The sequence below is a fragment of the Mytilus galloprovincialis genome, chromosome 14, assembly GCF_965363235.1.
Source record: "Mytilus galloprovincialis chromosome 14, xbMytGall1.hap1.1, whole genome shotgun sequence".
Lineage (NCBI taxonomy): Eukaryota > Metazoa > Mollusca > Bivalvia > Mytilida > Mytilidae > Mytilus > Mytilus galloprovincialis.
The window spans coordinates 57066175-57083388 of record NC_134851.1 but is presented as its reverse complement, the minus strand read 5'-3'; the positions used below and the strand labels follow the sequence as shown (position 1 = coordinate 57083388).

Here is a 17214-nt window from a genome sequence, read left to right as displayed (position 1 = left end):
TACTTTAAGTCCAAACTTTTGACCTACTAAATGAGATCTGTCAGTCATATATAAATAAGTAAATCTAAGTATACCTTATCTGTCTTTTCAATGATCAAAACTGTAACTTTAACTAATCCAACTTTTATTCATCCGAAAATAAATAATAGGAGCCGATCAATTGTAATTTTTCATTTATAATAGTATTAAGATCTCTTTTTTATGTTAACGTATATTTTGCTCGTAAATCAGGATGAAATTGAAAAGTGTTTTGTTGTGGTTAAAGTACAGTGATCTTAATGGAGCAAAAAAAAATCTACAAATTGATTTTCTCCATGATTAAATAATATGAAAGTATGGTATTGTTTGTGTACTATAAAGTGAGGGTGTTGAAGATGGTTATAACTATCAAAAGTGCCTGTTTAAAACAGTAATTTTATTTCTACTTAGTTTTTGGACCACTGCCCAAGTTTAGGTTTGACAGTTAGGGCTCTTACTAATAAGTTGGAGAGATGAGCCGTTGAAATAGGCCTAACTATATATACATAATATGAAAGTATGATACATGTATTGTTTGTATAATATTAAGTTTTGGTGTTGAAAGAGGGTTTATAATATCAATTTGCCTTTTTAAGAGTTATTTTATTTCTACTTAGCTTTTGGATCACAGTTTATGAGTGGCAGCAGTGTAATATTAAGTGAGGATGTTGAAGGAGGTTCTAGTTATCAAATTGCTTTTTGACAGTTATATTCTTTCTAGACATGGTTTAGATTTGCTAGTAAGTCCACTTATCTTACCTCCTATACATTTCTAGGAATATGATTGATTAAAAGCGTCCTCGTGGAAACCGTGTATATTCAATATTAGGTTAGTTGGGAGGCGGGGCTTATTCCATACACGGTTAGTAGTGGAGTTACGTCCCTTTTTATTCCATATAAGATAATAAGGAGGCGGGGCTTATTTCATACACGGTTAGTAGTGGTGTTACGTCCCTTTAGAAAAACAAAACAGTACTGAGAAAAAATCTTAAAGGTTTCAACAGACGAAGAAAGTGATGATAAAGTGAAATAAATTCAGAAAACACATTTAAATCTAACAAGTTGTCATTGTTGGCATCATGTTAATGCTAACTGTATTGAAGACTTGCTCATTTTGATAGGTCACTAGTCTAAATTTTACACGTTAAGATAGTCGGTAAGATAAATTCGTTACATAGTGTGCTAGTGACCTAATACGGTATATATGGGGTCAGTAAATTCCATATGGGGATTCAAGCTTCGCTCTCACCCCATATGGAATTTATTGACCCCATATATACCGTATTAGGTCACTAGCACACTATGTAACTAATATTACTATGTAATGCTCTATGGTATGAGCCCCTGTAATAGGTTTCTCTTTGAGGCTACACTTTATTTGATAGTAGGAGGAGAAATATAGATTTAATTTATTGAATAATACTATATGGATTGACTACATTGAATAAAACTAAATCCTAGATTTAATATACAGAGAATAATACATGGCAAAATCTGTATCATATGTCGTATCATCCCGAGACATCAATATCAGCCCAAGGGATGATATTGGTCGAGGGAAATACGGCATGTGATACGGATTTTGCCATGTATTATACGCTTTATCATATATTTCAACAGAAGAGTATTATATTATATGAACTGTTTTCTGATCAATAGCACTGGGTTAACTTCAGTTCTACTTTTGTCTTGTTTCAAAGGCCTTAAAATAACTGCTCAATTACTTATCTGAAGCACCTGGGTTACCTTACAATTTGGGTGCTGTTGTTTTAAAAATATTTTGTTTATTATTGTATTTATTTGTATTTATTTGTGTGTTTTGTATTTTTTATCATTGCATTTAGTGTGCCAAAAAATATGAAAACTTGACGTACCTGACATCAAATACAATATGAAAACTTGACGTTTGGGACGTCACATACCAAACAATGACGTCATTCAAAAAATTGACCTATTTTGAGGGAAATTTTTCTTAAGCAAAAAAAAAGTAGGGGTGTGATAAAGGGTACGCGATAAAGGGTGCACATCAAAGTTGCGTGATATGGATTAAACAGTAGGCTATTTATCAAATATGCAAAACTACTGTATTTACTACTAAACATATGATAAATTAAATTATACTTCATAGATTGAAGATAATGAATAATACTTGCTATATTGAAAACATTGAATAATACTTGCTATATTGAAAACATTGAATAATACTACCTAGATTGAAAACATCGAATATTTAAGCTTGATTGATTATACATTTAATGATATTAGCTAGTTCAAATGAATATATTGAATAATACCACCTAGATTGAATATGTTGAATAATACTAGATAGATTGAATACATTGAATAATACATTAGCTGAATTGAATACATTGACTAATACTACATGTATCTACTAGATTGAAAATATTGAATATACTGAATAATACTATATAGATTGAATATGTATTGATTTATATTATTAATTTGTGTATTTTAACAATTTGATTCGTTAAGGGATAGTCACATGTTAAACTAATTTTCGAAGGTAGAGAGAAAACGGAGGATAGCAAAAAGCATATTGCACAGAGCATATTGCACGGTTATTTTTAGAATATTTAAAAACCGATTTACTTTGTGACGTCATGTAACGAATTCCAGGATATCGTTAAACGTTTTGAAACAAATGATATCTGTGATCGATTATTTGACGAAAAAGATCTTCAAATACATAAGATGTCAAACAAACAAAAAAATAAAAATAAATAACAACTAATATGTTGTTATTGTCAAGGAGACAATATGATATCTTTCAAACAAAATCAAATGACGATTTTGATTCAAATATGCATAATGGTCTGAAATTAATAATATAACAAATATAGCCTTTGTATATGTTGAATAATACTAGGTTGATTGAATTTATTGAATAATAAAGTCTTGATTGAATACATTGAATAATACATTCCAGATTGAATATATTGCATATTACTAGATAGATTGAAAATATGGAATAATACTTCATAGATTAAATTGAATAAAAAAAAGAGCTTAGTCAGATTATTTTTTTTTTAAATTTGAAGTATGATATGACATGGAAATTTGTCTCATTGGCAATCATACCACATCTTCTTATTATAAATAATAAATATATTTAGCAGATTTAAAAAGTTTTCTCCCTTGGACACATATAGATGTCTAGCCTGATTATTTAGTTTGTAATAACAGAAGGAGAAAGAAGTTATATAAATTTTGTAAAACAAACAAGTCATCACATGATTGCCAATTAAAATTATCTAATATTTAAACCTGTTTATTTAATAATTTCAAATAATCCTTAAATCTGATTGTTTTGACTGAAAGTTGTCTGATTTGTTTATTTCTCACTCATTTATCCTTGTAAACAGTTGGTTGGAATTTGTGATTATAATAAATTGAAATGGACTGCTCAATTGATTAGTTAAATGTGTTATTTTTTACATTTAATTAAAATTAAATTAAAGAAAATACTACTCATTTAGATAAGTGAATTTTTCAATTTGACTTTTATAATTGTTTTGTAAACAAGAAGACTTTTTGTGTTTTGGGACATATTTGAGTAGTTTAATTGTGAATTTAATTGGGACATTTAACTTGTACATACATCGGATATTGTCATGAAGCCAGTTATTGGAGGTAAGAAACACATAAAAATGATTTGATTTAAGTTTATAGCTATTTAAAAAATTTAAAAAATGCATACATTTTTTATATGGATTTTTGGAATTGGACAATGATATAAAAATAATTATTGCCAAAAAAAAAATATTTCAGTAAAATGTTGCAAAAAAAAATAATTTGCCAAAACAAAAATAGATTTTTTTTTCAATTTGGTAATTATTACTTCTTAATTGTTTGTCCATTTTGTAAGAAATGCAATCCTAAATGAATGCAAAAATTCCTTAATTGAGTGTTATTTATATTCTTGAATGCATATGTTTACCCTTTGGGGTTGAAACAAATTATAAATTCATAAAATGCATTAAATTTTAAAATAAACAACATATTATACCTTTATTTTGTATAATTAAGAAAACTATTTATCATAGAACACAGTTAAGTTCTTTATATATTTTGCTCCTTGTTCGGCAATTGTTGATATATTAGCTCTATTTTTCATCATAATTTATTTTATTCTCTATTGTTAAAATCACATCATTGATGATAGCTAAGCTTTTTAGGAAGGGGGAGGGGGGATGTGGTGCACAATGATTTTATGATTTATTCTAGTCCATGTAAAAAAGTGTTTAAATAAATACCAGTTATTTGAATACTTCAATTACAAAGCTCCTGGCACTTAAAGAACCTTAATGATGTAATCAATTTTGATAATAGTTTGTTCTTTAATTATTCTGGCTGTATTGTAAAATATATAAATACATAAACAATTAACGCTTCACCCCTAGGACCCCTGTTGGCTTTGTTTGCTTTTATCCTAATAATCAATTAGGTTGATCCAAGTATGTTGTGAGAATTCTTAAAATAGAATATTCATGGCTATCTTATAACTGCTGATAGTATTTATATTTGTCAACAAGAAGTTTGTTTACATGTTTGTTGCATGTAATTATGTGCGGAAATGAATGTAGTGGCGTGTGATACTGAGGTGTCATCTCTAACCTCGGGTGAGTATTTGATGACATCATTGACCAGAGAAGTTGTAAATTTCATATTAGGAAATAGATAATCTGAATGATTTACTGTCAATCATAAGAAAAGTTGTTCATTTCGAAATTGATATTTTTAAAGTGTTTTATCAACGATTAGAATTGATATCAAAAGTGTTTTTACCCAAAAAGTGTTCAGATAAAATTTATTCATAAAGTTATCAAAAAAGTTTCAAAGGGGAAAAAGAAAAAGAAGTAATTAGGTATGATAAAGTTACTTTTATTTGACCCTTTGAATTTTGAAACTTACAAAATTTGAATAAATCATTCAGAAATACATAAAATTGTCTGTTTGACATCTGTATTCATATTTTTGAATTTTGTACTAAAAATGTGAAATATCATTTTAGGTGTGACTTATATCTTTATTTTCCCAAAAATATCATGAAATGGCCATATTAGGTCATATGCATCAATTTAGTCTTATTGTTTAAAGTTTATGACAATAACATTAAAAGTCTTGAGTGATGGCTTGTATAATGACTCCTCTTTTATTTGATACAGACTTTAAATCATTAAGTGTAGTTTACTCACAAATATTAGAAATTGAATTGTATATTTTTATACTTTTTTTTTACTTCATCTTTTTTTTCCCCATCGATATGAGATAATGAAATAGAAAAATTCAGTTTATGAATGAATGAATCTTTATTGGGAGAGAATAAGTTTCCTATGGCAAAACTAACAACACATATTAGAATTAAGTCAATAGTTTTGATTAAAAAAGCTTTCCAATTATTATATACCAGTTTAATTAATTAACTATTTGAGGACCTCAATTTGATCATGATCAGTAAACTTTTGATTTCAACCTGAAAAAATGAATCTGTTTAGTTGTAATTAAGATTCACATTAAAGAGAGGTGTAAAGGGGGGTATCTGCATGGAAGAACGTGAAATAGAATGGGAACAATTAAAAATGTCTTGCATTTTGATCTTTTTACAGATTTCACGAAACCCAGTGAAGTAACAATTAAACCTTTTTCACGGCTGCACATGAAATAAAAATTGCACGAAAATAACCCTTTACCACTCTCATTAAACTTTGATTCACTTCAGGAAGTGAAATTAATGTTTGTTATGAAAAAGACATTTTCGTGTGTAATTTCATTGATGTAATCTGGTTAAATGGTAATATTTTCATTACATAAGTTGGAAAATTGACAATTGCTGTTTTTGAATTGTTAATCATTATCAAGGATTTGTATACTATATTATAAAAATCCTTGATCATAGGTATTTGTTTATATTTTAGAAAAAAAACATGAAAGAACATAAAGATATTATTATTTATACAATGCCCTTTGAACTTTAATTAATTTAAGTATATTATGTTACTTTGATTGGAAAACAAAGGAAGAATTTTAATTGAACATGAAGATTGATTTAAAAAAATCCCCCTTTAAACCTTGAAACCTTAATTATGATAGGTATTTTAAGACTTTTTATTGTTTTTAGAATAAAAAAAAGAGAAGAACATTTGTTTATGTACACACTTCCCATTTAAACCTTAATATCGTTCATAGGTCAAGGTTTATAAGAATAAAAAGAAAGCAGAAAAGAGGGGGAGGGAGTCAGCAGACTTATTTTTATTTGAGATATGTGAATAAAAACATTTCAGAAAGTTTCAAATAATCATATCATACATACAAAGTTTTATTGATTTGATTTTTAGATGATAATGTACTTAAGCAACTTTCATTGGACCATTTTCAGACTTGGTTTAAATTTCTGTGTAATGACATATTTTTATGGAGACCATGATCTACTTATTGACTTTTATCACTTTTATCTATTGTCCAATGTTAGATAATGTTTAAAGATCAATATTTAGACAAGTTAAATTCCAATGAAGACACCTATAGGGATATAGGCTACCAATAATAACAAGGGATCAACATTCTTTAATCTTATGTTAATGTTGGATCATCCACGCTTCATTAAGTTTGAAGTTACATAAATTTTATATAAACAACTTATGTAAATTTGTTTGACCAATATTTGGTGATGATTTTGGCCCAACAGATTCAGACACCTAGGAGAGGGTGGTGGGCTACTAACAACGAATCAGTATTCTTATGTCAACATCTGATCAACCATGCTTTATTAAGTTTGAAGTTACATAAATTTTATATAAACAACTTTATGTAAATTTGTTTGTTTTTGTATGACCTAATATCTGGTGATGATTTTGGCCCAACAGATTCAGACACCTATGAAAGGGTGGTGGGCTACTAACAAAGAATCAATATTCTTATGTCAACGTCCGATCAACCATGCTTCATTGAGTTTTAAATTACATTAATTTCATAAACAATTTATGTAAATTATAATCCTGGTACCTTTGATAACTATTTGTATGACCAATATCTGATGATGATTTTGGCCCAAACAGTTTCTGAACAATTTGAAGGTAACACATTCTTATGTACAAATGTCCAATTAACCATGTAACATTCAGTTTTAACATATATATAGCAAAGCATTCAAGGTAACACCCAAAAAGAAAACTTGAGAAATAAGAAACAAAAATGTAATTTTGAAAATGTGTCAATAATACCAGTGATCCTCTTTCCAATATTTTCGAATACAAATCAAATATTTGTCATTGAATGATATGTACTAATTAATAGGTGTGTAATATATATATAAAAACTATCTACAAAATTCTTTGGGAGTTTGTTTGATAGATAAATGTTAAGTCTAAAATCAAATATTAAATGAAGATTTTAAAATATTACATGGAAATGTTAAGGAAGCTGGCTTGTCATGTTTTGGATTTTTTGACAGATTTTCGGAATCCTCTGGTTTTATCCATTTGAATGCCTGAAAAAAATTTGCCTGGTGACCCCCATTTTTCTTTTTATAAATCTTTAACATGTATATTGATAAGCAATCTGTAAAAGTCTTATAAAACTTTAATTACTTTTTAACAGTTTTTGAGAACTTCAACTTGTCAATGATAAAGCTATGAAAAGTCAAGAGAGAATATTTTCCTGTCATAAATTCAATGGCATATATCTTGAAAACGAGCACGGCGACCTATATATTTTTTTTGCTCTTCGGATTCCTTTAATAACCCCCTATCTATATAAACTATAGTGTTTTGAAAAGTTAATTACTTTGAAACTGAGAAGTGAACTCCCTTAACCCTTTAACCCCCAATCCCGCCTGTAGGCGTGATGGCAACAACCATTATTTGATGGCCCGTATGACCCTCCATACTTTTTTTGAACTGCCCCAACTGAACTGTCATGATAGCAGGGACTTCAACCAAGCAGTTCATGGTCCATCAACTCTTCTCAGATGTCTGTTCATGAAAATTTGGCACTTTGAAAGCCGTTTAAGAGTTCAAAATCGGAAAAACATGAAAAGTAGCCAAAATCAGGTGGGGTGGGCATCTTTTGATGGCCAATACGTAACTGGAAGTGACTGTTGGTAAAAACTATTATCATATATGCATGCATAGGTGGTATAGGAACACAACGAGGTATGATATGGCCAATAGGAATCGAGTCTGTAAAATCTAGGTCACCGTTTTGTTAAAAATCCATAAAAACAGACATTTAGGCAGACCTGAAGTCCAATATACTCCCAGCTAGCATGAATGGACTACTGTAACTATAGGGTAATACTTGAATGACAAAAAAACACAGTCTTGTCAGTGTTCACCTCTCAAGGTCGTTTTAAAATCGGAAAATAGACGGAAAATTAACATTTTTCACTGGGGGTGGGTTCAAACCCACGAGAAAATATTCCACCTCCCACCCCACCCCTCACCCATGCCATCCGCCCCCAAATCCCAATAAGTAGTTTAATAGATGAGCATCAGTTACAGCATCAGGAGTTTGCTCATTTGCATATAATTTGCATATGTTTGCAAATTTTCGAAAATGCCTGATTTTCCAAAAATGTCTTGGGGGCGAATGAGTTAAGGTGGTACCCAACACTTTAACTAAAATTAATTTGGCTCGTTTAATTTTCTTAACATTTTGACAAAGTATTTACTTTGACCCTTTGACAAAAATATAAAAATTTTAAAAATTTTGAACCAACCATTTTATCAGAAAAAATACACTGGTTATATAGCAGTTTGACAAACACTCATTTTGATCATTGAGAAGCTTAATATTCCTTTTACAACACAACGTAATTAAAACGTTTGGCTGATTTTACAGAGTTCTCTCCCTGTAGTGTTAGGTACCACCTTAAAGGATATATGTGTCACTATAAAAACCAATGGCTAAAGAGGAACTAATTTTTATTCAGTGCCTAGTTACAATCTGAACTGTCTTGTAAGAGACAATCTTTTATACAACTACAAACATGACTTAAATTTAGAAAGAATTTTGTTTATAATAGGTAGGTACTTACTTTTAGAAAGCCCAAAGCCATAAACAAAATGGTTGTAAACAGTGACCATTACTTTTGGTCCCATATACTTAACATTAGGTTAATTAAAGTAAAACTATTAAAGTTTAATTAACTATGACCCAAATTTGTCACTAAATGAAAAAGCAATGGTCATAAACTTTAACATCCCTAGAGCAAAAGCAAGTACATATAGAAAGTCACGTTTGTAGTTTTACAATAATACATACTTTAAAACAATTATAAACTTTATAAATTATATTTAATAATTTCAGTTCTTTCAATCACTGCATGGCGTTACATATATCAGTACTTTGAACTTAACAGGGTGTCAAATGTTAAATACTGTGGATATTATTATTATTTGGATATAAAAAAGAAGATGTGGTATGATTGCCAATGAGACATTATAACTGTCCACAAGAGACCAAAATGACACAGACATTAACAACTATAGGTCACCGTACGGCCTTCAACAATGAGCAAAGCCCATACCACATAGTCATCAGCTATAAAAGGCCCCGATAAGACAATGTAAAACAATTCAAATGAGAAAACTAACCGCCTTATTTATACAAAAAAATGAACGAAAATTTTCTTGTTTTTTTTAGGGTGCACTTTTGAAGCACAAATACAAATGTTCAACAAATGACAAAATCTCTATAGGTTTGGTGAACATTGATTAGCAAAACCACGAAATCAAATACCAACGAAAAAACAAGTTTTAATCAATAGCAAGTTTTTGTCAGTCCACGAAAATTGATACTCCCGAAAATAAATGAATCCACAGTATGACAGCTCACACGATTACAGCACCGTGGTACAACATGTCTCACTTGCAATCTGTAATAATCAGACTCAAAGCAGACCTAAGAGCGATTCATTTCATAAAAATCTTACTAGAAAAAATACTTGTAAGTCACGAACATCTCCAATACAACATTTCTTACAATCAGTTTTTGTCGTAAGATTTTTCAGTTAGAAAGAGTCCTAGACTGTTATTTCTCTTAAAGGCTTACTTGCAGCATCAATTAGCAATTACTACATTAAAAGTCTTTGTTTTACCCTGCTATGGTATTAAAAGATCAAATATTGTATTAAGTATTGTTAGTTTGGCTGTGGGAAACATTATTTTAAATCAAGTATTTAGATCTCAGAAAATATAATTTGTGTTTGTTGAAAATTTCAATGTTTTTTTTACTGGATATCTTAAGTTCCCATGGTGCTAATTTGATTTTTATCTTTTTTCTCAGATCTGTGCAATATATGCATTAACATTTACATGCATATATAATTTTATTATTTTTATTTTAATTACTTTTCCGGGTTTCCTCTTGGTGTAAGACTGTACATGCAAAAACTTTAATTTCAAGTTAAATTTGCACTTTTCCAAATAAATATTAAAGACGGTGGTAAAGGGTTATTTTTGTGCAATGTGTTTTGCTGTTTTTATTTCACGTGCAGCCGTGAAAAAGGTTTGTTATTCACAGTGTTTCGTGAAATCGGTAAAAAGATCAATGTGCAAATTTTTTTAAATTGTTGATTCATTGTGAAATAGCAATTTTATTTTACGTTCTTCTGTATAGATACCCCTCTTTACTCCCCTCTTAAAACTTGATGATTTCCTGTTACGTAAGGGAAGGCAAAATTAAAATAACAACATTATGTAATTTTGAATTACAATAAAATCGATGAATATGGAAACCAATATAATTTATATAAATGTACAAATTAATCTTATCTGTTGTCAATCTTGTTCATAAATTTTAAGAATCCAATAAATTTTCTGAGGACAAAGGTTTTTAGGTGTGAAGGTTATTGTCACTTTGATATAGGACTTGAGGATATGAAAAAGTTACACAGGGGTTGATATTAGGTTTGTTGTTTTTTATTTATATATTTATGTGACTTATTGGAATATGAACCATGTTAACATGAGCATCGGTAAGTGTGATATGGGATATAAATGTAAGACAGTCTGCACGGTTAGCCACTAGTCCGATGCCCGTCTGACTAGTCAAATTTGGTTCGGACTAGTAAGTTTTTGCAAAACTTTCTTTGGCCAAATAAGAAAAATGTTAGAATATTGGTCTTCGGAGTTGTAGTTGAAAAAGTTTTTGGTGCAGACTGGTAAGATAGCAACCCAACAAGACTGTTTTGCAATTTTTGCAATTTTTGAAATAATGCACACATGAAAATGCAACTTATAGGTTTTAATAATATTTTTAAACATAGAATAAGTTGCATAATTTCCTGTGCATGTAATTTTTAATGAATTCTATGTTTATTCTGTATAATAATGTTCTGTGTGGCACACAACACTTTCTGTTACAAAGAAGATAGCAAATTTTTAATAGAATGTACTGTACAAGTCTCTATCTATACAAAATACATTGTGTGGAAAGTGTTATGCACCCCTCAAAACATTATAATACAGAATATACATGGAATTTATTAAAAATTTCAAACACAAGAAATTATGCAAATTCCAAAATTAAAAGTAATTCCAAGTTCAAATAAAAGTCACTAAATATAGAACCCAATATATTTATAACAAATTAAATTTACACCAATAGAATATATAGGTATATGAGAGCAAGGTCATTAGGGTCATTAGGTGCGAAGTTGTAATGCCTACAGGACTTGTAGGTATGAATAAACAAGTCACACAGGGGTCAGATGATATGTTTGTAATTTTTATTTATACCCTCATACTTTTGTGAAGATATTTCGTTCTTTTGACCTATTTCTTATTCTTTTTTCATTTTTTTCAGACTTCCCTCTATGTAAGAAGACTATGGCATTACTTGGAAGAGACAACAGCGAAGATCTGGTTTGTTTTATTTCATGAAGCAGAGTTATTCACCCTTGTATACTTTAATTATATTCTTTATTTGTTATAAAAGTAACATCATACTTGTGACATAAACAAAAGTAACAACAACAATAAAATAACTGAGTTGAACACACACATATCTATATATATATACAAGTAAAATGAAGGAGAGTTATTTCCCCTTGTTTACTACTTTTATAAAGGAGAGTTATTTCCCCTTAATAACTACTTTAGGCCAGGATTTTTTAATTTGTTGGTTTACGGATCCGCCGTCCCGATTTTGCCGATTTCCAGAATAAAAATAAAATTGACTTTTCATGCTTTTTTATTCCCGCCGACCCTAACAAATGCATTATCCCTGAAAAATAATTAAAATATCCTTTTTTTATGAAATGAAATGCTTTAATCACTAACAAAATTGATAACACTTTCTGTTGTGAAAAATAAAACTTCCAGTTTACGTTTCTAAAAATAGACGAATCAATTATAACTGACCTTGAAATGTCGTTTGTGCAATTAATTTTGCGAAACGAAACCTGTGTTTAAAACCAATTACACAATAAGTTTGTTTCCCTAATTTATCATCAGTCCGTAAGATGCTCATAGAAATAGACTTGTCTAAATGTGGACAGGTGGAAGACATCAAGTTAAAGTATTGAATATTAACTAATCATTTGGAATTTTATTTTTTCATAGATAATAAAAAATATCGTCCATTTGGATAAAAAAAACGGGAATGCATGACAACAGATTAACCCGATATTTTCGTTTTTCCGGTGGACGAGTCTATTACGTTTTTGACACGTGTGTTAAAACTTATTTTCGTACAACGTTTTTACATTTTTTTTTCTTTATCAGTTTTCTGCTTGAAGATCATTATTCACCAAGTTTTCTGGAATTGATTAAGAGCTACGCGAATCTGTTTTTCTTGTTTGTGAAATGACGATTTAATTTCGTCTTTGTCCGTGCACACACTTTTTTACGGGAAATTATTAGACAATGTCATGCGATGTTTATGACAGATGAGCAATAATATTTCATTGAACTAAAATTTAAGAAATGATGACAAAATAGCATAACAAACATATTGTTAGAAAGGTGAAATATATATTTATTTTGCATATTTTTCTGTCTTGAAAGATTTTTTTTTCTTTTTTTTTCCGACCGACCGATCTGACTTTTTCAAGGGGAAAATCCGTAAACCAACAAATTAAAAAAACGTGGCCTTATGAAGGAGAGTTATTTCCCCTTGTTAACTACTTTTATGAAGGAGAGTTATTTCCCCTTATGTATTTCTTGCCAGGATGAATATAAATTGCAATTAAAAAAAATCTTATCATTTGAGCCAATCTTACATATTTCATTTGCATCAGTATTTAAGGCAATAGAATATATAATCGATATAAATTGAAATGAGAATTTTTATATTGACCATAAAACACAGTTTTTGTTTGCAAAGTAAAACATATTCCTCATAAACCATAGTCAGCATAAAACAACAGCGAAAGGTCTTTAAGGACTATACACTGATAAATTATGAAAAAGAGACTTTTATGATAAATATTTAACACAGTTTGTGTTTGCATAAGATCAATAAAACATATTTAAAATAAATCACCACCATTATAAAACTTTATATTACCCCAATGGTAGAAAAATTGTATACACTCAAGTAAAACTAATATAAAAAAGAAGATGTGGTGTGATTGCCAATGAGACAACTCTCTATAAGAGACCAAATGACAGAGAAATTTACAACTAAAGGTCACTGTACGACTTTCAACAATGAGCAAAGTCTGTCCTGGCACCATTGTCAACCAAACATGAAGGCAATGTGCTCATGTAGGAAGTTTCGTCTCTAAGATGTGTACTGTATTTCTCTAAAGGAAGCAAAATCAAGCTGACAGTCAGTGCAATTAGTTAAACCAAATAAAACAGAAATTGACAAATATAGGTCAATGCATGGCCTTCGACAATGAGCAAAAGGGCAAATGTAAAACAATTCAAGCCTAATTTATGTACAAAACAATGAAGGAAAAACAAATATGGAACACATCAACAAATGAAAACCCATGAATTACAGGCTCCTGACTTTTGGACAGGCACATACAAGCAGAATGTAGTGGGGTTAAAAATGTTAGCAGGATTCCAACCCTTCCCATAAGCATGAATTGTACCCTCTGTTAAAAACTTTATACTCAATTCTAATTCAATTCAAATATTTATTGTCATATAAACTCTGAACAATAAGTTTGTGACAAATAATATAAACATACACAAAATACATTTAACAAACAAAACCGTGAAAACAAAAAAAGCAAAAAAGCAAAACAATCTATCTATATGATATATAAATATATTTTATAAATAAATCAAGAGTCCCCTGTCCTCAGTTCTAATGCCTGTTTAAAATAGGACCCTAAGCTTTCTACTTCTTTTGAGGTTGATGGACAAAGAAGATATTTATTTTTTTCATTTTCTTGCCAGGACATAAAATCTGGCATATGTTTAATTACATTTCCTATAAAGTTATCTCTTAGTTTAGCAATTTTTTTGCAGTATAAAATAAAATGGGCTTCATCCTCCATTGTATTACAGGATGTGCATAGTCTTTTTTCTCTAGGTATTTTTAAATGTCTTCCTTTTTCTATCATTAATATTGAAGACATTGTCATACATTAAATATTGTAATGCGTTTTTCTCTTTGCAGAATTATATTAAAGAAACTGAACCTTTTCTCTCAACATCATCTAGTCATGGGGGAAGCCTCGAATCCAATGGCAGACAAGATATTGCTCCCTTACCAGGCCCTATTCCTTGTGTTTCAACGGCACCCGTCCCATTTTCCCAGTTAGAGGAGGAGTATAGACCTCGTCTTTCAAGCTTCAGGAGTTCTTTTAACGAAGATGTCGAAAAACTGTTTTCTATGCCGGAGAAGTTTGACATTGCAGCACTGTCATCTGGGTCAGAGCTTGTTACTTCTAATCGTAGTGACCCTAACTTCCAGATCGGTGCTCAAGTTATGGAGAAGCAATTCCTAGAAGATATTGAAGTTGAGAACTTTTCAAGTAAGATGATCGATAGATTCAGATTCAATAGTTTATTAAAGTCTCACCACATACAACATGATTAAAACAAGATCAATTATAAAATTAATTATACAGTAAACATAGTTAAAACAATTAAATACATGTATGTGCCATTCTTAAAAGAATTATGAGAGACTATTAAAATACAAATAATACTTATTCATTTTATAAAATACTATAAATACAGTAGTTAATGATATAAAGTACTGTTTCTCCTTGTTAAAATGTTATTGCAGGTTTTGGCAACAATATTACAAATATTGGTATTTTTAAACATATATATAAATTTTTCTTCATCAGACAAGTTTAAAAACATATCATTATGACACAATATATCAATAAAAAGAGCATGTCTTAGATCTTCATACAAGGGACAATTTAAAAGCACATGTTTTTCATCCTCTAAAATATTGCAGTTAAAACAGACTCTTTCGTCTAGATTTTTTCTTTCATATCGACCAGTTTCAATTTTTAATGGTGCTACACCACATCTAAATTTTGAAAAAGCACTACGATGGCGCTGTGGCATTTTCTGTAGCAAATATTGCTCAGCGTTATAAGTATGTTTAAAAAGTTTATATGTTCTCAATTTACAACCGGTACTATATGAAAAAAATCTTGTACACCAGTCTTTTTTATATTTATCAAACATTTTCTCTTCTAACTGAGATATACTATAACTATCATGAAAATTTTCATTTATTTTACAATATCTAATATGATATGTGTTCATTAAGCTTTGCTTTATATTGTCGATAGAAGAAACCATTATCTTGAATACTGTTCACTAACTTAATTTCAGTTAATGTTAATTCAGAAATCATTGTGATGTTTTTGTTATTGCATAAATTGCGAAAGGGTTATAATCCCCACAATAATTTAAACTCGCAATTTGAAATTTTTTATATCAATTAAACAGGACTTTTCTGAATATCACAAAAATTAAAATCGCATTTTAGGCTCAAATGACAAAATCGCAATAATAAATGCAGACAATAATTTCTGAACTTCAGTTACCCATTTTTTTTTTTCAATTTGGCAAGCTGGAAAATAATACCAATTTAAACCTTACCAAATAGGTAAAACTTTGAGATTCTCTTTTATCATTTGTTTCTATAAACAGCAACAAAATTAGAAAAATACAGCCATGAAAAAGTGAAAAAATGCTAATCACAAAATTTTTAGAGAGGAACTCAATCCAACAGGCAAAGTTGACCTTTAATTAATTTGGATACTATTTTTAGGTCCCATAGATATTCATAAACATTCTCTGCTTTCTATTTGGTTTAAGTTAAAGCCAGAAAAGCGCTTAAGAAACATGAAATTTATAAAATATTATTTTGATTTTTTACAGACCATCGAACCTCTAGATTTCCCCATCAGCACCACCCACTTAAAGCCATGAGGAGTAAATCGTTTAAACATGCCCCTCCATCTCAGGAAAAAGTGAAGAAAAAGAAGAAGAAGAAGAAAAGAAAAATGAAGACACCTAAAAGTTTTCCCTCTCGATCTGCTATATTGTCACCTACCATTCACGAAGTCGAGAATGAAGAAGATCATGTAAGATTTGTTTTTGCTAGCTTATTAGAAAATATCTCTTGTTGCTCTTTGTTATTGGGTTGCTGTCTCATTGGCAAATACCCACATCTCCTTTTATTCACATAGAGGTTCTAAACATAATCTACAACAACAAAAATGAATGACGATAAGTGAATCACAATATATATCGTATCGATTTTCCTCGCTTGAGAAAATCTTGCATTTACTTGAATATTTATTTTTGTGATATTGGATGTTGAATATAAAATTTTAATCCATGTATACATGATGAGTTTATTAAATACATGGGTATAGAACATTTGTTCTCAATTTGAATACATGGTTCACTTTAACCATTGAAATCCATGAAATTTGGTATCCAATGAATAATAATGATTATCCACAATATTGTTATACATGTTTAAAATCAAATGCTTTATGGACATATTTGCAATCAAATTTTTGTATATCACTTTAATTGTGATATTGTGTATATATCCAGGCACTCTGGTTTCCTCCACCATAAAAACTGAGCACCACATTAGTGTTGAAAGTGGCGTTAGACAGCCTCAGACTGTCAATCAATCAATCTTTACATCATTACAACATCTTGAGTGTTACAGATTCCTAAATAGCTAAGTCTAAGACTAGATTGGAAGCATTTCTGAATTAAGAAAAAA

At 29.7% G+C, this 17214-nt stretch overlaps 1 protein-coding gene across 6 annotated transcripts in view; it reads left to right on the top strand.

The window, feature by feature from the left end:
- LOC143058441 (band 3 anion transport protein-like) overlaps positions 1 to 17214 on the top strand; it is a 91742-nt gene that overhangs the window by 35977 nt on the left and 38551 nt on the right. For 4 of the 6 annotated variants that reach the window (XM_076231931.1, XM_076231929.1, XM_076231933.1 and 1 more), the window contains exons 1-4: positions 4598 to 4658; positions 11845 to 11903; positions 14617 to 14974; positions 16350 to 16555. In XM_076231931.1, coding sequence (XP_076088046.1) covers positions 4613 to 4658; positions 11845 to 11903; positions 14617 to 14974; positions 16350 to 16555 — 669 coding nt within the window. In that variant the 5' untranslated portion in view covers positions 4598 to 4612. Of the gene's footprint in view, positions 1 to 3530; positions 3670 to 4597; positions 4659 to 11844; positions 11904 to 14616; positions 14975 to 16349; positions 16556 to 17214 lie in introns of those variants that run through there. The other 2 variants (XM_076231930.1, XM_076231932.1) reach the window with 2 other exon arrangements.